The following is a 24406-nucleotide window of genomic DNA, read 5'->3' as shown; positions in this document are numbered from 1 at the left end:
GTTTAACTGAGCTGTGTGAATGCTGTTGGATCTGATAGCTGGACCTAGGACTGAGGGCCAGTTCTCACTTACTATTTTGTACTGGCACACTTAGCTATCAAAGTACAAAATACATGTTATCCTCCTTATCCGAACTGAAGACTACAATTGTCTAAAATATATCACACATTCCTTTCAAATACTTGGAAAGTGGAGACCAGGGGAGCTTTGGGAACTGGCCTCAGGAGGTGTTATTATTATTATTTTTAAATTAACAGCGCATTTCTGAGCCTGAAGGGCAAAAGCCCTTAGAAGGCCAGGAATGCTCTGCGCCAGCGTTCGGGCCACCCACGCTGGCATCCAGGCAACTTACACTGGCGTTAGTGGCTCGAACACCGGTGGGAAGGCGCAGACGCCGGTCGCCATGGTGGCAGCGCTGTCTTGGGACGCTGATGGGAACTTCCGCCAGCATCCCACCAGTGTAAAAGCCTGCACGACGTCCCAGGAGGCGTCCCGTGCGGCAAACCCTATGAAGGTTTGCACAAGTGTTTTTTTTTTTTTTTGCGAAACGTAAGGTTTCAGCCCCGGGAGGGGGGCGCGTAACCTCCTTTGGAGGCAGCGCAGCTGCGCTGCTTCCTGAAACCGGCACAGCCGTTCCCCTCAGGAATGCGCTGTAAGTACTACACATGCACCCTATTAGTATTGCCAACTCCAGGTTGGGAAATTCCTGGAGATTTTGGAGTAGATCTTGGGGATGATGGAATTTGGGGAGAGGAGGGAGCTCAGCAGGGATGTGATGCCATAGAGTCCACCCTCTGAAATTGGTATTTCTTCCAGGGGACCTGATCTTTGTAGTCTGGATATCAGTTGCAATTCCAGAAGAACTCCAAGCCCCACCTGGAGGTTGACAACTCTACTTCTATTGCTGCATTTTTTCTTTGCAGTCTGAATATTAGTTGTAATTCTCAGAGAACTCCACGGACGACCTGGAGATTGGCAAGCCTAAACCTTGTAGACTTGCAATTTGTGTGTGCCTTTTCTACTTCACCTTGTGAAGAACAAGGAAGTGTCATGATCTGTTCTTGTGTCATTAAGAGTAGAGTGAACTTTAGAAACTAGCAGGTGAAGTTTTTCACAAGATGCAAATAACCACCATCGCTTAGTTATGTGCAATGAACAGCTACACTGGTTGGAAATTTAGCAACTCTAACTCAGAAGCGAGTACAAAACTGAGCATCCGCTCACATACTGAACAATTTCGCTTCCAGTCAACAGAATCATCCTGATTTTACTTTTAACAACATAGTTGTAGTCCTTGAGAAAGAATGACAATGTAGCCTAGCTTTTCAAAGAGAATTTTTAAAACATTCTTTCTAATTTAGCCAACAGCTTGAAGGACGCCGTTTAGGGTGGGAAGGGACTTGTATTTGCAATTTAATCTGCAATATATACAAAAGCATGCCATCCTTTCAACTTGCTATGGATTTTTCCCTGCATTAAATGATGAAATGTTATTTGATACCTCACATTAATTTATGAACTGCAATGGTGTTCAAGTTTGCAAAGGGGTTTACTGTGGAACAGATGGCTGCATGAACAACACCCAAATGCCCAGAATCTGTTTACACACCAGGGTTGTGATTCTTCTTGAATGCTCAGTAAGGCAGGAAGGAATCCACCAAGGGTCTTATTACTCCATGGTCTCTTGGGGCAGTTCCTCACTGAGGTCATTCTCTCTGCAGACATTGCTTTTCCAGCACTAGGTGCATGCAGAATGACAACACATGATCTGCACAACCGTGGATACAGTGCTTTTGAAATCAGCTACTTGCCAGGTTTCCCAGACCACTCAGGAGGTTCAGTTCTGTAGGATCATGAATCCACCTCTCAGTCTGTTTATGCACATCAGTGAAAGTATATGTCCACATCCTCTCCCCCAAGTTTGTGCCAGTTAGTAGTATTACAGTATATCATGACAGGAGGTATATTGCCTACTGGTGTAAATAGAAACGTTGTCGGTCCACAACAGTACAACAACACCAGTTTCAATTTATTTTTAATGGCAACTGTAGCAAGCAGGTTGGAGGCTGACAACCAGAACTATGCTTTCCAGCATGCACCAAAGCATACATCTTCCAGAGATCATAAGACGGTTGCAAAAAGTCCATCACACAGAACACATCTATTCTGAACAAAAGCAAAACATTACAACAAATCAGCCTGTAGGGGGGAAAAAACTGGACCATAACAATGAAAGGACAGGAGAGCACTGCAATTAGGACAATATCATCTGGAAACCCTACTGTAACTGTTCATACAAGTGAGGGTAACTGTGCTACATTTCACTAGTGTGGAATCACCCTTGGAAAAGAAGGAGGAACTCCTACCTCACATCAACCCACCTTCCTCAGCAATTCTGAGTCTTATAAGGAAGCAATTTGTTCCAACAATAGCGACCCCCCACTAGAGTAAAGAATCAGCAGCTTCTTAAAAAAACAAACAGCTACAACTACTTACAAGGATGACATTGTGGTTCTTCTCCTCTTTACAGCACACTAGCAATGTAGTCCCTAAGCAGAGCTGTACCCTGAAAGTCTTAGTATGATGTAAGTCTGCTTAGGATAGCACAGGAGATCAGAAAACTCCAGCTTTTCTGTAGAGAATAACATCCACTCTAAAAATCATCCAAATGTTATTTATTCAAGGTATTTATATGCCACCTTTCAGCCTCATGGACCCTAGAGACAGCTGGCCATTAAAATTTGAAATTACAGATCCAATCAAATAATATTAAAAAGAACAGCACTGATAAAATAACACTTGGATATATAAAAACAGTCAGGCAATAGAGAAAACCAATCAGTTTAGTTCAAAGGCTTTCCAAAATAAAAAATTTCCTCTGAAAGGCCTGAGGGAGACAATAGTTACTAGTGAAAATTCTTACTATGAGGGCTGCTCTTTCTGGCAGCAAACAGAGCAGCAGAAGCAACAGCAGCAAGGGCAGCAGGACTCCTCGCCTGCAAGTTCTCCCAAGCCGGCTGAGAAGCAGAGAATCAGGGCACAGCTTCAATTAAGAGAAAGAAGGCAAAATGCCAGGTGGGCCTTGAGAGAAAGGAGACAATTAAGCCTCATCAGGATGGAGTGGAAGAAGCTGGAACTGATAGGCTAATAAAAGGCCAGGCAGTTTGCCAGAGCTCTTGTGGGTTCAACACATGTTGAAGGCCACTGATTGAGAAACACACAGGAGCACTAAGCAACTATTTCAGTTCACCCCGGTGTGCAAGCTGACGTCTGATCAGATAAACAAGGAGGTTGTGCTAGTAAGTGCCTCTACTACTTTACTTGCTACTTATCTTAGTCTAGCCCGGTCCATGGGAAGAGAAAAGCCTGCGTCAGGCTCTGGTCGGCACAGCACTCCCATTGCTGTTGTTGAAAACAGAGGCCAAGCCTCCGGCCTGGTTTCTGCCTGCACGCTACACTCTTGCCGGAGTACGACACATGGTACCCTGAAAGCACAAAAACCAGCCAACAACACATGAAGAAGAAGAGTTGGTTTTTATATGCCAACTTTCTCTACCACTTAAGGAAGGATCAAACCAGCTTACAATCATTTTTCCTTCCCCTCCCCACAACAGACACCCTGTGAGGTAGGTGGGGCTGAGAGAGCTGTGACTAGCCCAAGGACACCCAGCTGGCTTCATGTTTAGGAGTGGGGAAAACCACCTGGTTCACCAGATTAGCCTCCGCAGCTCATGTGGAGGAGTGGGGAATTAAACCCAAACCACCACTCCAAACCACTACACTATGCTGGTGGTTGAGCCTATAAGCGGCAACTCAGAAGACAAATGCCAACCGGAGGGCTGATCAGCAATACAACTCCAGTGCTCCAGCATCTACATAGATTTCCTTTTCTGATTTTGATCTACGAAGACTTACATATTTTAGGCCCTCTGTACATAAAGGATGAGCTTGTTGACTACATCCTATCATGTGCATGTGTTAAGTGCTGTCAAGTTGCTTCCAATGTATGGTGTCCTTATGAATTAATGACCTCCAAAATGTCCTATTCTTAACAGCCTTGCTTAGGTCTTTCAAGCAGAGGGTACTCCTGAAAAATAGATTGGGGTGGATCTAGTGACTCCCTTCCACTAAGCCTTCTCTCCTAGAGGAAGGCTTAGCAGAAGTGAGAAGACTGAAGTGAGAGGACAGAAGACTGAAGTCACTATCATGTATTTTATCATATTAACTTCTTCCAGCCATCATAAATTTAATGAAATGTGACTTGTGATATCTCAATATGTATGATAGGGGTGTCATGATTGAGTTTGTCTTTTCAATAGCCCAAACCATGAAGGAATCTATAGATTAAAATGTAGAGATCCTCCTTAATCTGAGCACCATAACAGGGCCTGGCAGAGAATCAAACATGTATTACACAGGGAGCTGCATTCAATCTTGGCTGTCTGTTGAGCACATCTGGTGATACACATTTCTAAACATGCATTTTTAGGTGTATTCCTGAAAAATATATTGGGGTTGAATCTAGTAACTTTCTTCCGCTAAGCTTCCTCTCAGAGGAAGACTTTCTCCACTGGAAGAAGACTCAACAGTCAGTGGATAGCAGATTCAAGTCACTAATATGGCTAAGGCCGTAATAATCTATTTATGTATCTTATTTTAGGCTGGAGGAAGTTCTTCCAGCCTCAGGAGGCTTCCTCCAACTTCAGTGGCCCTTCCATTAGAAGAAGATACACTTTATTTAGAAAATGTATCCACTACTCTTCAGAGACCTGTTCAAGGCAGCTTGCAACTAAAACATAATAAAGCCATTTTTATTGGAAGAAGGCTTCAAACTGTGTGTAGTGGATACAACCCCTAAGATTTACAGTCCTCAAAATGTGAGTTTTCCTGAGATTGCAGAAGATTGGGATTTTAGGACTGTGGTATATTCTGTTAAACTGTTTCTCTTATACATTATCTGAATCTGTTGCTGCCTACACCAAACTATTGATTGGAGTTGGCTGCAAATCACAATAAACTGGCCATAAAAACTTTCTCCCTATCATTGAAATGACAATGGTAGCAATGCAAGCAGTTTTGTGCATATGTTAAACATCTATCCCTGCTGTCAGTGAAAGATGACAGATAATTTAATTGTGGCCAGCTCATCCTTTGACCTACAGCCTGTAATAATCAATTTGATAATATAGCTCTAGTATTTGGCCATCCACTCCCAGCTCATTTTGTTCTGGATAATCAGTTTGGCCTGGGGCAAAAATGGGCTAACATTTCACATGGGAGGGTCTGCAAGAGACAATCAGAGCAGCGGTGATAAGGGTTGCAAGCGACCTCTCCTGCCTATTGATTGTCACCTGCAAGTTTCCATATTGATTTAGCTTTTATTATTGGCAATTGCAGGTGGAGTTTTTAAATTGTCACTGACTTTTAATGGGCTTTATAATTGTTTTTATAATATAAGCTGCCTTGAGTTGTGCAAGGGAGAAAGGTGAATAAATGTTGTAAGTAAATTTCTGTTCTGGGAAAAATTGTAGAAACTGTTATTAAAGATGGAGTTATTAAGCCCACAGAGGAATGAGCCCAGCTGAGGGTAATCAGCATGGCTTCTGTAAAGGGCAGCCCTGTCTCACCATCCTTTTTGAGTTCTTTGAGAGAGTTTTAATGAACTCATGGACAATAATTGTGTTTCCAAAAAACTTTGGATAAAGCTTCTTACCAAAGGATCATGATTAAACTTAGAAGTCATGGGATGACTGGGTAGCTCCTCCTATTGACTGTCACCTGCAAGTTTCCATATTAGTGCTAAGAAACAGATACCACTAGACAGCAGGGAATCTTGCACCTGTCTCCCAACATCCAGTTCCACTCTTATCCTGCTTTTCTTACCTGCTTGCACGGAAAGTCATAAGAGCAACCTGTTAGAGGGTTTATCAAAGTATATTGATGAACACTTTAGTGGTGTAGTGGTTAAGAGCCGTGGTTTGGAGTAGTGGACTCTAATCTGGAGAACCAGGGTTGATTCCCCACTTCTCCACAAGAGTGATGGACTCTAATCTGGTGAACTGGATGTGTTTCCCCACTCCTACACATGAAGCCAGCTGGGTGCCCTTGGGATAGTCACAGCTCTCTTAGAACTCTCTTGACCCCACCTGCTCCACAGGGTGTCTGTTGAGGGGAGGGGAAGGCGATTGTAAGCTGGTTTGATTCTTAAGTGGTAGAGAAAGTCAGCATATAAAAAACCAACTCTTCTTCGTGTTGTAAATGCTTACATAGCAAGGCTCGGAGCCGATTTTTGAGAAGAAAACCATCAAGCTTCTTTCTAATGGCTACAATATTAAATCATTCTAAATTGTCAGACTTGCTGTCCCCCCAACCAGTACAGCCTTTTTGATGTTTTCCGGGAACGTTTTCAAAGGGCTTAAACGGAGAGGAGGTCTGCATATTTTGAATATAAAAGACACATATTATTGGATTAAATGACCTAAGAAAACAGCCTCCCGGAGTCGCCAGGCCAGCAGCTGTTCCTATGTCTACAAAGGAAATATAGAATCCATCTGTGGCCAGCTATAGTAAAAAAAAAAAACACATACACACACCACACAACATCTGTTGATCATTGGCAACGCTCTGGCAGAGTTCCTAAAATCCAGGCAGCCTTTTCTGCCTTCTCACTTCAGACCTGAGATGCGCAGACGGCCACACGGATGGAGCCCTGCCCTTTCTGGAGTCTGCCGTTTTGCCTGAGTAAGCAGAACAGCGCTACAAAGTAGAGAGGGAAAGCTGTGCACACGATGGATTAATGTCAGCATGGTACCTCAAGGACAAGGTCATGCTGGGTTAGCAGAGGAGCGGAAGGCACAATCTTCTGCGCCCTTTATGTGTTTCTGTGGCAGGGGTTCCCCACAGGACCAGTTCTAGACAAGGAGACACTGGAGATGGGGGACACAGTACTTCAAAACAATGAGTGAAAGCCTTACTTTGTTGCACACTGTAGTTCTGATAGGAATGTGATTGGCACAATGTCTGTTAAGAAAACAGCACTTCAGTTGTCTCGGGGCTTTCCTTTTTCTAGCTGTAGGACATCTTGTTTTAGGCGTCACGCACCATAATCTCTATAGGCAAATTTAATGTGAGCGTGGTACACACACACATACATGGACCTTTACTGGCATAATAAGTGAGCGTGGTATTAAAATAAAAAAGACGGGATCCTCAAAGCTCCCGAAGAATCCACCTTTGATCCCTCTTCCTCCTCTCTTCCCATCGCTTGTTGTGATTTCATATTCAAAAGCAATCCAAGCTTTGCTTTGTTAAACCGTTTCGGGTGCCCAAGGTATTTTGAATGAACGGCCAGCCACATTGTGTTGTTTATGTGGTAAAGAGGCCAGCCGGTTCTCGTCAAAAACCAGGAAGTGGCGAACCACAAGCCTGACACGTGTTTGAACATTAACAGTTTGAGTGTGCATGCCAGGACCCAACTTCTGCTAAGCACTCTCTCTCCCCCCTCCCTCCCCCCCCAAGAAGAGCAACGTCTTCCCCTGCCCTCATATATCTGAGGAGCATTCAAGATGGGCAAGGGAAATTATGTCCCAGTGTCAAAGAGATCAACCATTTACCTGGCCATCAATAAATACCAGTTTTAGTTGACTTGGGGCACTTTCACATAGCCCAAATAATGCACTTTCAGTCCACTTTCACTGCACCTTAATGATCGTTAGCAAGCGGATTTGGCCAGTTTACACATGCCATTTATGCACGGGGGATTTTGCCTTGGATCTGCTGCTCTCTAGATGCACCTTTTTTCCATCCAAATTTCAAAACTAAGCCCCCATGCAGAGTTTTCTCAAATTCGGATGGGGAATTTGGATGAGGAAAATGTGCATCTAGAGAGTGGCAAACACAAGGCAAAACCTCCTGTGCATAAATGGCCACAGTAAAATCCACCTTCAAAGTGCATTGAAAGTGGATTGAAAGTGCATTATTTGGGCTGTATGAAAGTGCCCTTGGTTCAAATGTTTTAAAAAACAGATCCAATCTTTAATCATCTAAATAGTGCAAGCTGTTATTTAATCAGAACAAAATCTGCGTCCTGTGAGAGACCACCACTCCATTCCCAAAACATCTGCCAAGCTAGAGTTTATTCCATAGTAGTTTTTTTTTTTTTTGCTCAGAGAGTGTGCCCTCCTCTTCACTCCTTTTTATTTATTTATCCCCGCTCTTCTTCTGTTGGTCGTTCAAGTACGCCCAGATGCGCTCTCCTTTTGCTTTCAACTCGGTGTCAGCGAAACGCAAACCCGAAAGACCCACACCACACTGCCAGAGCAACGCGTGGGGGTGGGGTGGGGGAGGTAGTTCAGAATTTCCTGCATTGTGCAGGGGGTTGGACTAGATGACCCTGGTGGTCCCTTCCAACTCTACATGATTCTACGATTCTGCGCCAAAAGGCAACCGAGCATGGAAGGCGAGCTCAGCAAAACTTCTCCGGTGTCTGAAGGGCCCCTGTGCTGGAATGCCCAGCCCCTTCTTCTCTCTGTACCCCCCCCCCAAAAGACAAAAAGGCAGAATCCAAAATCCTAGCTAAAGCGGTTTTTAACCAGGGATCTTAACATATTTAAATATTAGTTTGTTGTGGGTCAGACTGTTTTAAAGTGATTTCAATGTTATTTTACAATCTTTTTAGGTGGCTTTAATGTTTTGTATGGTGGGTTGCGATGGCCTTCGGCCGCAGACAATGAACTCAATCAATCCATCAATCAATCGCAGCGGACTTACTGCAATCGCGCGCAGCCTTTCCTTGTGCAGTTCAGCCTCCGCCATCCTGGGCGAGGGAAGGATGCCGGGGAGGAAGAAGCCCAGGCGAGAGGAAGGAGGGAAGAGCCGAAGACGCGGCGGTCAGCCGGGGAGGCGCCCTCTTCAGCCCGCGGAGCCTCCGGAAAGGAAAGCCAAAGGAGGATCCCGGGGAGAGAGAAACCAAACCAAACCAGGCAGCCGCCGCTGGAAAGACCCCGCCGCTCAGGGCAAGACCCTTTTGGCCGCCGGGACTGGCCCGCTGCCTACCCGCCTCCCAGCTGCAGGGCTGCCGCTAGCTGCGCTTCATCGCTGCTGCTGGGCGGCGCGGCCGTCCGGCCAGCCAGCCAGCCATCTATGTGCTCGGAGAGCTGCCTGCGTCCAGGGGGTGGCTGGCTGGCTGGCTGGCTGGCTGGCTGCGCGGGCGTTGACGTTTGGCGGCGGGTTCGCTCCTCCTCTGGACGGCCGGCTCACGCCGCCGAGGCGTAGTAAGCTGACCCGGCGGGAGGCGGCGCGGTGCGTCGAAGGGGCGGAGGGGAAGGGGCGACCCGGCGCCGGGTTGCTGCAGCGGAGGGGGCGGCTGAGCCGGCGGCGGGGAGCGTTGCAACGGCGGGGGCTTGGCCGCCTCGGGGAAAGCTTGTTTTAAAAATCATCATTTTTCAAAGGCGAGCGCGCCCCTTCTAACGATGGGCTGCCGTTTGCCCAAGCACCATATGCCGCTTATGCATGGGAGGGCTTGCCGCTCTCTAGATGCACGTTTTCCCCGTCCAAATTCTCAAAACTCAACAATAAGCCCCCCATGTAGAGTGCTGCATTTGAACAGGAAAAAGGGAGAAGCACACAATAATGCTCGAGAAAGTCGAAGGCAGCAGGTAGAGGAAGGTCTTTTATGCAGGGCTGTTTCCCTCCCCGGCACCCCTCCGACAACTGTTGGCCTTTGCTTGGGTTATGCATGCCGTTTCTGACCATCCGAGGTTGCCTCGCTCTCCCCCTGCGTTTCCGTGTGTTTCCCCCTTGTTTTGAGGGACCTGTTTTATCACGGATTTGAAAACACGGGCAAAATGCGGGGAAAGGCAGGGGGCAAGCAAGGCTACCTCTGCCGGATGGAAACGGCATGCATAATCCCAACAAAGACCCGAAGTCATTGGAGGGGTGATGGCGACTACATGTGGGGGGGGGTTGTTTCTTTAGGGGTAATGACAGGTGGGGTCAATCCCACCTTACCCTGGCACTTCAGTCCACTTTAAATCAGGCAACCACAGGTTCTGTTTAGTGCCCAAGAATATATTAGCAGATCTAATCTTGGATCTCCAATGTAACCTATAGTTTTCTCCGATATATTCACCTATTCTGTTAGCATTTGGGATGTTAGATTTCCAAAGGGTGGTTCCCACTGAGAGGTTATTGGGGAAAAAAACATGGGGGTGCTGTCTAAAAGCTCAGGTTTTTCCCTCCAGTGGAACATGTACCTTCTTCTCCCTTTTAAAAAAAAGTTAGCTGCATGAACAATAAACCATCAAATGCTTTCACAGAGCAGACCAATTATATCTGTAGCTCTCTATATCACTTTTAACTCACCTTCCTTCACATTTGCTGTACAAATGATATCACAGTCATAGAACAGCAAAGCAAGATTCATTAACTTTGCCCATAGGATCTAGAACTCACTGGGTGGAGGTTCCAGATGGGTAAGAACTGTTGCCTCCCACTTCCTGGGATGGGCCTCTAAAATACCATTAAGAGTTTGTTTTTAAAGCTAGGGTTGCTCACTTTTAAACTGGTCACGCTGTCCCTTTAATATCAGTGATCTGCAACAGTTGTCTGGTGATGTTATTGAGCTGTATGCCATGAAAAGTTTCAGATGCCCGCTTCTGCATGGTGGTAGAAAATGCAATCAAGTTGCACCCAATTTATGGCGACCCCTCTTGGGGTTTTCAAAGCAAGAGACTTAGGTCATTTATGCATGGGGGTTTTGCCTGAGGTTCGTTGCTCGCTGGACCCACACCTTCCTGTTGGGAGTCTATGCACCAGCAGTCTTTAAGCTCAAATCCAGTCCCCGCCCCTTTAAATGCTGCTTTGTAATTGGTTACTTTGTAGAGCTTACTGTGAGAGAAAATCCCCCCCCAAACCCAATTGCTGCATGAAAAAAGCATTTTGAGAAGAAAAAACAGAACAATCTGAAAGTGGGGGGTGGGGGAGAGAAATACAAGCTTCGGTTTTGAAAAGCCTGCTCAGAAAGAGCTCCTAGGAAGCATTGAATCTCCACCTCTTTACATACTGCTTTGCAATTGGGTGTTTGTTTTCTGTGATAGAAACCAAGCTTGGGTGTCCCATGCTTTGCCTTATGCCTGGGGATTTCAAGTGGGCTGAGCTCAGGGGAGAGGGAAGAATTGGGCAAACAGAGGAATGGGAAGGTTCAGGATTTCTGAGGGCTGGCAGTGATGTCATCTCTAATGGATGGAAAACTCATGCGTAACTCCAAGGAACAACCAAGACAGCCGAGGGGCGAACCCATGCATAAACGACCTTACAGAGGTGGTTTGCCATTGCCTACTTCTGCATAGCAACCCTGGAATTCCTTGGGGGGCCTCCCATCCAAGTACCAATCAGGGCCAAGGCCGAGTCTTATCCCAGGAAAGGGAGGATGAGATTCCAATCTGGACTTTAAAAAAAAAACCTTTGTTTTAGTACAAATAACTGTTTTAAAAATAGAGGCCTTGAAAACTTAAGTGCTGTTTTGTGAGACAAAATCTGAGTCCAGTAGCATGTTAAAAGGCCAACAGCATTTTTCGGGGGTACAGGCTTTCATAAGTCAAAGCTCACTTTGTCAGATACCATATATCCCTGGTAAATGTCATTGGTCCAAGATACTACTGGACTCAAATTTTGTTCTATCACTATAGTCCATAGGGTTGCCAGTTCTAGGTTAGGAAATCCCTGGAGATTTGGGGGTGGAGCCTAGAGAGGGTAGTTGGAGGGGCCTCAGCGGGGCGTAATGTAATAGAGTCTACTTACCAAAGCAGCCATTTTCTGCAGGGGAACTGATCTCTGTCATCTGGAGGTTTCTTTGTAATTCCAGGAGATCTCCAGCGCCCACCTGGAAGGTGGGCAACCCTAACGGCTACCCACATAAAAATGCTGTTTGTGTTATTTTGGTTTCAGCCCAATAAAAGGTGTTACATGTGTTCTGGGTTTGGATTTTGCTTTGGACCAATGTGGCTACCTGCAACCTTCCTCCATTTTATAAATATATCCCAAACTTAAAAATGCACTTTGAGAAACGTTCTTTAGAGTTTGTTGTTTAAAACCAAGGCACACCCTCAAAACAAAGAGCATCGGCAGCCGTTCGACACAACCTCACCCTGGAACTGTCTCGAAATTCTCAGCATCCCACGAGTTAAACAATATTTTATTAATAAAGTACAACATGCTGAATTGTTCATGGCTTAGTTGGCTTTATTCTCTGGGTAAGAAACAGCCCAGTCTAGGAAATCTGTGACACAATAGGTGCTCCAAACAGAACGGAGTGCTAGACAATTCTGTTTTCATGCGAAAGCACAACCCATGGCAGAGAGCCAGTGCGGATGAGGGACAGAATTAGAAACATTTGTCTGAGTGGCTATAACACTATTCACCCTTCATCATTCAACAAGCAACCTGATCTGGAAGAAAGGAGTGGTAAAGGAAGAAGAATAGGAGCCTTCAAACCACAACACTGGTGCTGAGCTCCCTCTACGAAGTTAATCCCATCCTACATTTTATGATGCATAAATGTTTCAAGTTAGCGAGAAGTTTAACATCCAACTAGTGGCAAAGACACTTGAAGGAGTTGGGTCCCTGCCAAATTCATATAGAGTATGTGTGTGTGTGTGGGGGGGGGCAATGGAAGTGACCCAGTCTCCTTTCAAGCATCCTCCTGCCACTTTTTTCTAGCTATTTTTCAATCTAGTGGGATTCCAAGGCCAGAAGTGACTCCTATTTATTTTAATTTTATTAAATTTATATCCCGCCCTCCCCAGCAAAGCCAAGTTAAAAGGAGAAAAATTACTGGAGCAAGTAGTTCCCAGCATGAGAGAGCCAGCGTGGTTTAGTGGTTAAGAGTGGTGGTTTGGAGCAGTGGACTCTATTCTGGGGAACCAGGCTTGATTCCCCACTCCTCCACATGGAGGCTAATCTGGTGAACTGGGTTGGTTTCCCCACTCCTACACATGAAGTCAGCTGGGTGTCCTTGGGCTAGTCACAGTTCTCTTAGAGCTCTCTCAGCCCCCACCTACCTCACAGGGCGTCTGTTGTGGGGAGGGGAAGGGAGGGTGATTGTAAGTCAATTTGATTCTTAAGTGGTAGAGAAAGTCGGCAGATAAAAACCAACTCTTCTCCTTCTCCTCAGAGAAAGCACAGGCATGTGGAGGGTTGAAGGGTTCCCCTTCTACCCACCCTATAATCGCCCCAACTTCTCTGTTGGCTATTGTCAGCCAGGGCATCCATTCGGGCCCCGAAAAAGCAAGTTCCGTTCCCCGCCCCCACCCCCGTGCTCATTCTCTCGCTCGGCATTAGCCTTTCAATAGACATCCACTGTGAGCTAGCTGGAGCCCCAGGACTATGCCTGGGAGCCCGAGAGATCGCCCAGTCGTCTACTAGTCAATTTCACCAGTATGTCTCTTAATGGGCAATCACCGGCAAATACTTCCTTATTGTAAACTTGTATCTTTTCTCATTCAGGACAGCTCTGCTGCATCTCATCCTTTTGTGTTCTGCCATTACGTGTGATCAATTCTATTGTATGTTCCCTATAAAGATGACCAGTATTTCCCCCATCTGTATTCTGACCTTAAGTTTGTATGGACCTACTGAACTTGTTTTGCTTTCTTAATAAAACTTTTAACTCACTGCACTGTCTGGAGTGAAGTTTACTATTACTGATAAGCAACGAGTTGCTGAAGTCCTGACAGCTATGGATTTGGTATGATCTGTAATCTGCTGGTGTAACATCTAGTTTGCTTCTAGATTTCTTAAAGAAAACAAACAAAATAAATTGAAACTGCAAATAAAGACTGTCCATATTAAATTTAATTTTTGCCTTTAAAATTTGTATTATGTAGTCCTAAGTGGTTACTACCCACAATGACTAAAGGAATCCTCGACATCCAGAGGTAGTAAATCTCTGAATAACAGTGCAAAGAGGCAATATCATGGGAAGGCTTTGGTCTCTGTATTCTCTTTGTTGCCCTCTGGGGTAGCTGGTTGGCCAATGTGTGAAACAGGATGCTGGAGGACAAGATGGACCACTGATCTGATTCAGCAGGGTGCTTTGTATCTTTTCTTTATGTGCCTATTTTTAGTACCTATTCACAGGTATAGGAGCTGATATACAGATATGACAAATATCATTTGATGCAAGTTTGGCCTGGGCAGTAGGACAGCAGATGACTATGTTGGATGGGAGGAGGGAAGGAGAACCTGCTGGTACATACAAAGCTAGAATGTCATGGAGCAGAGAGGACTAACATGTCGCCGAGTCATCAGAGAGTTGTTCTGTGGGAAACTACTGTGACTCTTATTTCTCTCACCACAAACACTGCTCAAACGACTCCATGTGTAGGAGTGGGGAAACCAACCTGGTTCACCAGACTAGAGTCCGTCACTCATGTGGAAGAGTGGGGAATCAAACCCGGTTCTCCAGATTAGAGTCCACCTCTCCAAATCATTGCTCTTAAACACTATATCACACTGGACAATGTGGGGCCCAAAGAAGGCCCAATCACTGTGCAGTGTTATTTTCGCCTACACACCTACCTTGTTAAATTATCTAAGTGGAGCTTGGAGACTCATGGTCATTAATCCTTCTTCCATCTTTGTTGCTTATAGGCTGATGAAGACTTGCACCAGTTGAATTCTTCTTCCTCTTCCCATAGGCCCCTGAAAGTCCTAATGAAGATCCCACAACTGCTGAATCTACTCAGTCTCCTGATTTGCAAATGCCTAAACAAAATGCATCCTAGTAGATCAACATAACCATTTTTATGGCTTAAAAAAAAACTAATCTAGTTCTTAGATATGGTCCAGCAGTTCAGATGGCAGGTAAAGACTTGCCAGTTAAGCCCGCGTGGGGGTCCTCCCCACGCGGACTTAACTGGCAAGTCTCTGACAAGGTCAGAGACGGAGTTCCAACAACAACCATGTTTATTGAGAACCTGAACAGAACTGGAGAACAGTGGACTGACCCCCCGCTTATATGCCCCTCTGGCCACCTGCGTTCACTCCCCCCTGGTGACCAATGGCGCATGCGGGTTTAGGATCCTTCGGAGGAACCCCAAGCTCCGCGGGTTTCCTTCTGCCTACTGTCCTAACATACATAACACCCCTCCCCCCTAAGTCCGAGCAAACCCCCGGTCAACAAACAAAGCCTTTTAGATGACTGGGCCGTGATCGTGTGCGCTGGGAGCAACGCGGCGCTGGGATGGGTGTTGCCGGTCGTTCTGCGACTCACAGTACAAAAAGGACATTTAAATTCATCACATATTTTGATGGAATTAAACTGTTCATGTTATGGTCCCTTCCTAAAATGCTTTAAAAAACAATAAATTACTATGGTTATCCCATATATTATTAATACTTAAGCAATTATCCATGGCTGCTTGATTACCGTTATGTGACTGTCTGGCTTGGCAGCTTCTGACAGGGTTTCAACTGAGTAGTTGTTCATAGCATAAACAAGTCTGTTGCCATCTGATTTTTCATTTTATCCACTTTTACTGTTCAACAAAAAACCCTGCAATTAGCATTTATCATCCACATGATCAAGCCTATCCAAATTGTGTGAACAGGAGTACAAGAATGGTTCTGTTCCCTAAAAATAGATATTATCCTCATATTTTGACTGTTGGGACCAAATTTACTTATGTAAATCAGCCCTCAGTATATCTACAGTCCTGAAGGAAAGCTAAAACTACGTTTTTACAAATTTACTCATACCCCACTTTTCTCTCCAGCAGCTTACAACATCACATATCACAGCAGCTTGCAACATCACATATCCCTTCTCCATTTTATCCTCACAACAAACCCATGAATTAGGTTATACTGAGCACGTGACTGGCCCAAGGTCACCCAGTGAGTTCCTGTAGCCCCATGGCAAAGTGGGGATTTGAACCTGGGTCGCCTAGATCTTAGTCCAACTCTCTAATCACTGCAACATACTGGGTCTCAGTTCAGTTTGGATACATTGTTTGCAGATATCAACGTTACAGGGCTCCTATCAGGAATTCAGATACCACAGACCAGAATCGTCTTGGTCCTTTATGATTTATTTATTTGGAATTTTTTTATGCTGCCTCTTCAAAGACTTGCTTGAGGTGGTTCATGACGTAAAACAGTACAAGAAAACCAACAGCATAAAAACAAGACAGAGACATAAAAACAGCATAACACAATACTTAGAAGCCTACAACGATATTTATAGAACAGTCAGTTAACCTTTGGTGAACAAAGTGTCAATCCCATGCCACTATAGAGTTCCATGGTCAGGCAGGGCAACTCACCACTGAGATAAGTAGCTAGAGTATTTCTCTGAGCCTCCAGACTAGGGTTACCAACTTCAAGGTGGAGCGTGAAGTTCTCCCAAAATTATTTACGACCGATCTCCAGACTACAGAAATCAGTTCCCCTGCAGTTTCGGGAAGGACTCTATGGTATACTGTAGACCACAGAGGTCCTAGCGTGATATCACATCCCTGCTGATATCCTCTCCCCAAACTCTGCCCTCCCCAGGCATTGCCCCCCAAACTCCAGAATTTGCCCAGATGGCAACCCTACTTTCCTCTCTGCTCCAGGTACTCAAACAATGTAGGCTAGACTTTGCCTGTACTCAGGTCAGTACCAAACAGCATAGCCTCACTTTCCACTAGCAGCATGTAGTGACATCCAGTAAACTATGGTTTGGATCATTATGATTTTACTGAACCTGACTTGGATTTAAGACACATATTAAGGCTTGTTAACCCTCAACACTGCCTGAAACCCAATTGCCAGCTATTATTTGGGTAATGGAAACAGCGCTTGCAATCCTACGGCATGTAACCTTTACAACTACTATGGAAAATGAATATTGGAGCAATACTATGTGGCTGGAACTCTTGGAATGAGAGTGTTTTGCCAAAAGCACACAGGAAGGCAAACAAAAAAGACATTCTTGGGCAAACAAAGAGTGTACTGAGGGGGGAAAGTGAGGAAATGTGACGAAGTTATGGAAAGAACAGTTCTGTGTGGACAGGAGGCCTGGTTGCAACTGACATGTTAATGTAACGTAACATGGTAGAGAAAGCATAGCTCACATGGTAATTAAGAATGCTTAGAACTATTTTCTAAAAGGTCTAAATATATACTTGTTACTTTGAACATTTTTTAGATTTTAAAACACTCAGAAAAAGAGTCATGAAAAATATAGAACTTCTGAATAAAAGCTAGCACAGACCCATCAACTTCCTACAAAGCACTGTTTTTAGAAGACAAATGTATATTGATGGGGGTCATTAGGAAAGCTGGATTAGATTTAGAGTTAGGTGGAGTGAAAATTGGGGGGAGGAACATTAACAATTTGAGATATGCCGATGATACTACATTACTGGCAGAAAATAGTGAAGACTTGAAATGACTACTGCTGAAAGTTAAAAGAGAAAGTGCCAAAGCAGGACAAAAGTAATGACTACAGAAGAATTACACAACTTTAAGGTTTACAATGAGGAAATTGAAATTGTTGAAGACTTTCTATTCCTTGGTTCCATCATCAACCAAAAGAGAGACTGCAGCCAAGAAATCAGAAGGAGATTAAGACTGGGAAGGGCAGCCATGAAGGAGCTAGAAAAGGTTCTTAAGTGTAAGGATGTGTCACTGGCAACCAAGATCAGGTTAATTCATGCCATCGTATTCCCTGTTACTATGTATGGGTGTGAGAGCCGGACAATGAAGAAAGCTGATAGGAAGAAAGTAGATTCTTTTGAAATGTGGTGTTGGAGGAGAGTGTTATGGATACCCTGGACCGCCAAAAAAACAAATCAGTGGGTTGTAGATCAAATCAAGCCTGAACTGACCCTAGAAGCTAAAATGACTAAACTGAGGCTGTCGTACTTTGGACATATTATGAGAAGACAAGAGTCACTGGAAAAGACAATCATGCTAGGAAAAGTTGAAGGCAGCAGGAAAAAAGGAAGTCCTAACAAGAGAGGGATTGACTCTATAAAGGAAGCCATGGCCCTCAATTTGCAAGATCTGAGCAAGGCTGTTAAGGATAGGACACTTTGGAGGCCATTGATTCATAGGGTCACCAAGAGTCGGAAACAACTTGACGGCACTTAACACACACACACACACACACACAATACTCATCAGCTGCACAAGATAAGGGAACCTGATTTGGCAAAGTAAAATGTAAAAAGCTGCAATGAAATGGAGTAGAATTGCCTGAAAGAGAGACAGCATGGAAGAGAGCCAGCGTGGTGTAGTGGTGAAGAGCGGTGGTTTGGGGTGGTGGAGTCTGACCCGGAGAACCGGGTTTGATTCCCCACTCCTCCACATGAGCGGTGGAGGCTAATCTGGTGAACTGGATTTGTTTTCCCACTCCTACACATGACCTTGGGCAAGTTACAGCTCTACCTATCAGGGTGTCTGTTGTGGGGAGGGAAAGGGAAGGTGATTGTTAGCCGGTTGGAGTCTCCCTTAAGTGGTAGACAAAGAAGGCATATAAAAACCAACTCTTCTTCTTTTGAAAAATGGTTCCCATGCAAATATCTTGAACACATGATGCTGCCTTATACTAAATCAGACCACTGGTCTCAGTATTGTCTACTCAGACTGGCCGCAGCTCTCCAGGGTCTCAGGTGAAGGTCTTTTACATCTACTACTACCAGGCCCATGTAACTGGAAATGCCGGAGATTGAACCTGGGACCTTTTGCATGCCTAGCAGATGCTCTGCCACTGAGCCACAACCCCTCCCCTTTCATCTTCCTAGGACTTCTGGTAGGCAAACTAGAGGTTTGGGGATGGAAAGGAGGGGAGTGGGTAGGATGACACCTGATAATTAATGTAATGAATGACTGTAAGAAAGGGAAAGGGGGCAGCCAGTTTCTAAAAGGATTGTCATCATTTGAAGAAGAAGAAGAGTTTTTTTTTACCCCACTTTTCTCTACTGTAAGGAGTCTCAAAGCAGGTTACAATTGCCTTTCCTTCCTCCCTACAACCTCCCTTGTGAGGTAGGTGAGGCTGAGAGAGTTCTGAGAGAACTGTGACTAGCCCAAGGTTACCCAGCTGGCTTCATGTGGAATCGAGTGGGGAATCGAATCCGGTTCTCCAGATTAGAGACTGCTGCTCATGTGGAGGAGCAGGGAATCAAACCCGGTTCTTCAGATTAGAGTCCGCCGCTCTTAACAACTATGTCACGTTGCCACCTTGGCATAAGTTTCACAGCCATCTTTATTTCACAAGCCATCTTCTACATGAACACTGATTACCTGCTTTGTAAGCCATTTTTTGCAAGATATATATATTTTAAAATAATTACAGGTTGTCTCCTTTGAATTGCAGGTGCTCATGAGCCTTTCCTGCCTCTTGTGATCTCTGAAAAGTTGATGCTAGAAGTCATGGAGACCTGTGGGGAAAGTGCCATTGGGTGGGGGGGGGGAGTTTTGCACTGAGGATGGAAAATTGGGTGATATTGCCCCTCCTAGCAGTCTATCAGTGGTGTCTCTGCTGAAACAAAATCTCTGCTGGTGCAAGAGAGAAGTGATGGTGATATTGCCCAATTCCCCCTCTTCACTGCAAACCCCCAGCCCCACAGCATTTCGTTCATGAGACTCTTGAAGATCCCAGTCAACTCTTTGGAGGTACTGGGAGGCTTCTGGGGGAAGGGAGGAGCAGTAATGATTTGCCTTTGCCCCATGGATAGTAAGACATAATCCTACATGTTTTATAGTACATTACCCACCTGAGAGTCAGTTTTCACACAATCCATATGTGTAGCTTATCCAGGTGTGCATATACTGGGCCTACATTCCCAGTATATGCACCATGGGACAGCATGTGCTCCTCTATGGGGATAACCAAAGTTATCCCTATATGCATAGGCCATGAGACTTCTGAGCATTCATTGAAGTAACCACAAAAATTAGTTTGTGCACTCCAGTATGCCATGACCTTTACATCCAGAATTGTCCTAACTTGGTTGGCCTCTCCAGTTCACCTTCTTCTACCAGTTATCATGGCGGGAACTAAAAAATGATAACAGATAGAATGATCCTGGCCACCAGAACCAAGTAAATGGTTGCTGTCATCTGTTCCCAGAAGGCTGACACTTGGAGTGGCTGTCATTCCCCCCTCTCCCCATGTTGAAACTAAAAGGCCTTATAAGGCAAAGACTGAATAGACAGTTAAGTGCTCTGAAGTGCTCCTCAGTGTTGGAAATCCTCCGGGGAATGCACCACATACCCCTGGCAAAGATTACAGCAATGCAAGCTCGCATAGTAACAACACAGATACTGTATCTTTGAATTTCAAAATATGTGGGCTGCCTTGTCAGAAATAGAACAGAGGTTCACATCTGTTTACTCGACTGGTTGACTGAGATAGAAGACTCATTCACAGAAAGCCTGATCTCTTCACCTTGTTACTTGGAAATAAGTTCCACTGAAGTCCCACTTTTTCCAGACTATTGTTCTGGACCCAGCTATGAACCATTCTGCCAGGATTTTAAAGAGCAACCAATCTATTGTCTTCTCGGGGAGATAAGTTTCAGAGTTACGGAGGTGTGTGTAAAGTGCTGTCAAGTTGCAGCCGACTTATGGCGACCCCAGCAAGGGGCATTCAAGGCAAGTTTGACATTGCCTTCCTCTGCAGAGTCTTCCTTGGTGGCCTCCCATCCAAGTACTGACCCTGCTTAGCTTCCGAGACCTGACAAGATTGGGATATACCTGTTGTAGGTATAACCCCATATATAACCCCATTTAAAAACAAACACTGGTATTGTCTCCCTGGTTTTTGCTGATAGTTTTGTAGATTCTCATGCATGCTGACTGGTTATTATATGCAATTTAAATGGTACCTATATAATTACAAACACTTTATATCATTTATATGTACTATATAATATATAATAATGTTTGATAACATCAAAAATAGGAATATGTTTTAAGGGGAAATACAAAATGATTCACACTCAAAGACCTGTGTATTCGATATGCACATGAAAGAAGTGAAATCATCATGGGGGCTTGCAATTTGAAATAGCAGGGACGAGTAATTCAAGGTCATTCCTACAGAAGAGTAAAGGTGTACCAGCAACTTCATATAAGAGAAGTGTGAACTTCCTAAGATGTTAGTAAACTTTGATGATCTTTCCCCATGTCCTTCCCTACATCCCTTCAGATGTTGTACATGAGTAGAACCATCGAAATGTCCTTGCAACTACGTTTTACAAACTTTTCTCTGCAATTGTGTTTTTGGCAGTCCTATCTAGTAAGAGCCCCGTGGCTCAGAGTGTTAAGCTGCAGTACTGAAGTCCAAGCTCTGCTCATGACCTGAGTTCGATCCCAACGGAAGTTGGTTTCAGGTAGCTGGCTCAAGGTTGACTCAGCCTTCCATCCTCCCGAGCTCGGTAAAATGAGTACCCAGCTTGCTGGGGGTAAAGGGAAGATGACCGGGGAAGGCACTGGCAAACCACCCCGTAAACAAAGTCTGCCTAGTAAACGTTGGGATGTGACATCACCCCATGGGTCAGGAATGATCCGATGCTTGCACAGGGGACCTTTACCTTTTTATTCTATCTAGTGGACCGGGAGAGCATGATCCTCTTGAAATACATTATCATCATTTTGTGTGAACAGGGCAATGCACATATTTTTTTGAACTTTGGAATGCATGACTGGTTTGTTGTGGGTACATGTTTGTGCATACTGAAGCTTCAAAAAATGTATGTTGCCCTATGGTACAAAATGGCAATTGCACATATTGGGAAGACCATATGTTGTGTGCTCTGCATTGCAGCACAGGAGGCAGGAGCACCAAAAACATAGGCCTTTTATGCAGGGACGTTTCCCCGCGGTCACCCCCACCGACTGCTTTGGGGCTTCTTTTGATTATGCATGCCTTTTTCCGCCCATCAGATTCCGCCTTTTTTCCCCTGCACGTTTTCCCCACATTTTCCAGATTCTGGCTAAAACAGTATCTGGAAAACACAGGCAAGGAGTGGGGTGACCTCTTTTTTTTTAATTATTTTTTTATTTTCTATTATAATTTCATACATTTCATTAACCTTGTATACAGATTTTTTTACCAAAATAAAAAGCCATAAAATTCTACCTAGATTTTCTTCTAACTTCCCCTCTCCCCTCCTCTGTTACTACCAAACCTCTGTTATCCTCTTTGCAATATTTATCTAATTCATTTATAACGTATTTATATTCATTCTTATTTCTTATTTTCTTTTCCCCTTTAACAATATAATAGTATTATTCTTAACTGTTGAATTAGATTAATTCATAACCTTTAACATCATTCATATTAAGTTCCCTATCACAATATATCATCCATGCCTCCCACTCCTTCACAAAATCTTCATTTTGATTTTGATTTACCAACGCTGTTAATTTTGCCATTTCTGCTAATTCAGACATTTCATTTATCCAGTCAACTTTGTCCGGTATCTCGGACATTTTCCATTTGGCTGCATAGACCAGTCTTGCAGCAATAGTGGCATATAGTAAAAAAGTTCTTTGTGTTAAAATATGTCCTGGTATGATACTTAGTAACATCATCTCCGGTGTTTTAGGGATGTTTTGTTGTAAAATTAACCATAGTTCATTATAAATCATATCCCAAAAGTTTTTAGCTTTATCACAGAGCCACCAAATATGATGAAAAGAACCAACTTTCTCCTGACATTTCCAACAGTTTGGTGACATTGTACTATACATTTTCGATAGTTTTTTCGGTGTTAAATACCATCTGTAGATCATCTTGTAAATATTCTCCTTAAGTAGTTGTGAACGAACATTTTTCATGTCCCTTGACCATAATCTTTCCCCCCATGACAGGGGAATATTGTATCCAATTGTTTGTGCCCAAGTTATCATTGTTTGTTTAATTCTTTCTTGTTCTGCATATATTAACAGCAAAAGTTTATACATCTTTGAAATTAAATGATCTGTATTGTCCAGTAAAGTTTGTTGAAAAGTTGATTTTTCTTTGAGAAATCCCTTTTTCAAATCTTGTATATATACGGATTTTATTTTTGATATTGAAACCAAGTTAGTTGGTCTTTCATATCTTCAAAATCTTTTAGGGCACATTTTTTATCCTCCCATTTCAGAAGGTCTTGATATGTTAAGAATCGAGATGGTCTTAATGGTTGTAATGTTAACATTTCTTGTGAGGAGATCCAGAGCGGTGTCTTAGTTTCTAACAGATGTTTATATCTTAGCCAGATTTTTATCAAAGATGATTTAATAATATGATGTTGAAATGCCATTTGACTTTTTAATTTATCATACCACAAATATCCATGCCACCCAAATCTATTTTCAAAGCCTTCTAAGTCCAATAAACGTCTATTTTTCAATAAAATCCAGTCTTTTAGCCATACCAAAGTAGAAGCTTCCGCATACAGTTTAAAATTTGGAAGGGCGAAACCACCTCTCTTTTGTATCAACTAGGTATTTATATGCAATTCTGGTTTTTTTTTCCTTGCCAGACAAAATTCAACAAGTCCTTCTTCCATAAATCAAAATATTTCATTTGGGTAAATATAGGTAAATTCTGAAACAAAAACAACATCCTTGGTAATACATTCATTTGAATTACTGAAATACGTCCCAGTGAGGAAATGTTTTTATTAGACCACAATATCATATCTTTTTTAACTACCTCCCAAAGTTTAAGATAGTTATTTGTTAATAGGTCTTTGTTTTTATTTGTAATCCAAATTCCCAGATACTTTACTTTATTTGTTTTCTCCCATTTAGAAATAGTCATGAATTCTTCCTGTTCTTCTTTAGGGAGATTCTTAAATAGTATCTGGGTCTTGTCTTGATTAATCTTGAATCCTGAAACTTCGCTATATTGTTTAAATATTTCCATCAAATTATTTATGGAGTGATTTGGGTCATCCTGAATAAGCAATAAATCGTCTGCAAAAGCACGCAATTTATACTCTTGCTTATTTATTTTTAAACCGCGGATTGCCTCCATTTCATGTATTTTACTGCAGAGAGTTTTCAAGGTCAAAATAAATAACAAAGGAGAAAGTGTACAGCCTTGTCTGGTTCCTTTTTGTATATTGCAGTTGGCTGAAATCGATTCATTTACTAATATCTTGGCTTTTTGGACTTTGTAAATAGCTTCAATCCCTGTTCGAAATCTAATTCCAAATTTCATCTTTTCCAAAACTTTTTTCATAAACTCCCATGAAACCATATCAAAAGCTTTTTCTGCATCCAGGAAAATAAGTGCCACTTTGTGTTGGTTATTTTGTTCATAATATTCTATTGCATCCAATAGTGTTCTCAGGTTGTCCTTTATTTGCCTTCCAGGTATAAAGCCCGCCTGATCCTCATGTATCAAAGTTGTTATAATTTGCTT

At 43.5% G+C, this 24406-nt stretch overlaps 1 protein-coding gene across 4 annotated transcripts in view; it reads right to left on the bottom strand.

Moving 5' to 3' along the window:
• PALM2AKAP2 (PALM2 and AKAP2 fusion) overlaps positions 1-8839 on the bottom strand; it is a 356481-nt gene extending 347642 nt beyond the window's left edge. For all 4 annotated transcript variants that reach the window (XM_056848165.1, XM_056848160.1, XM_056848159.1 and 1 more), the window contains exon 1: positions 8770-8839. In XM_056848165.1, coding sequence (XP_056704143.1) covers positions 8770-8814 — 45 coding nt within the window. In that variant the 5' untranslated portion in view covers positions 8815-8839. The remainder of the gene's footprint in view (positions 1-8769) is intronic.
• Positions 8840-24406: the final 15567 nt, after the last annotated feature.

Source organism: Euleptes europaea, chromosome 4, assembly GCF_029931775.1.
Source record: "Euleptes europaea isolate rEulEur1 chromosome 4, rEulEur1.hap1, whole genome shotgun sequence".
Lineage (NCBI taxonomy): Eukaryota > Metazoa > Chordata > Lepidosauria > Squamata > Sphaerodactylidae > Euleptes > Euleptes europaea.
The sequence above is the reverse complement of the archived record's forward strand: the minus strand, read 5'-3'. Positions and strand labels throughout refer to the sequence as shown.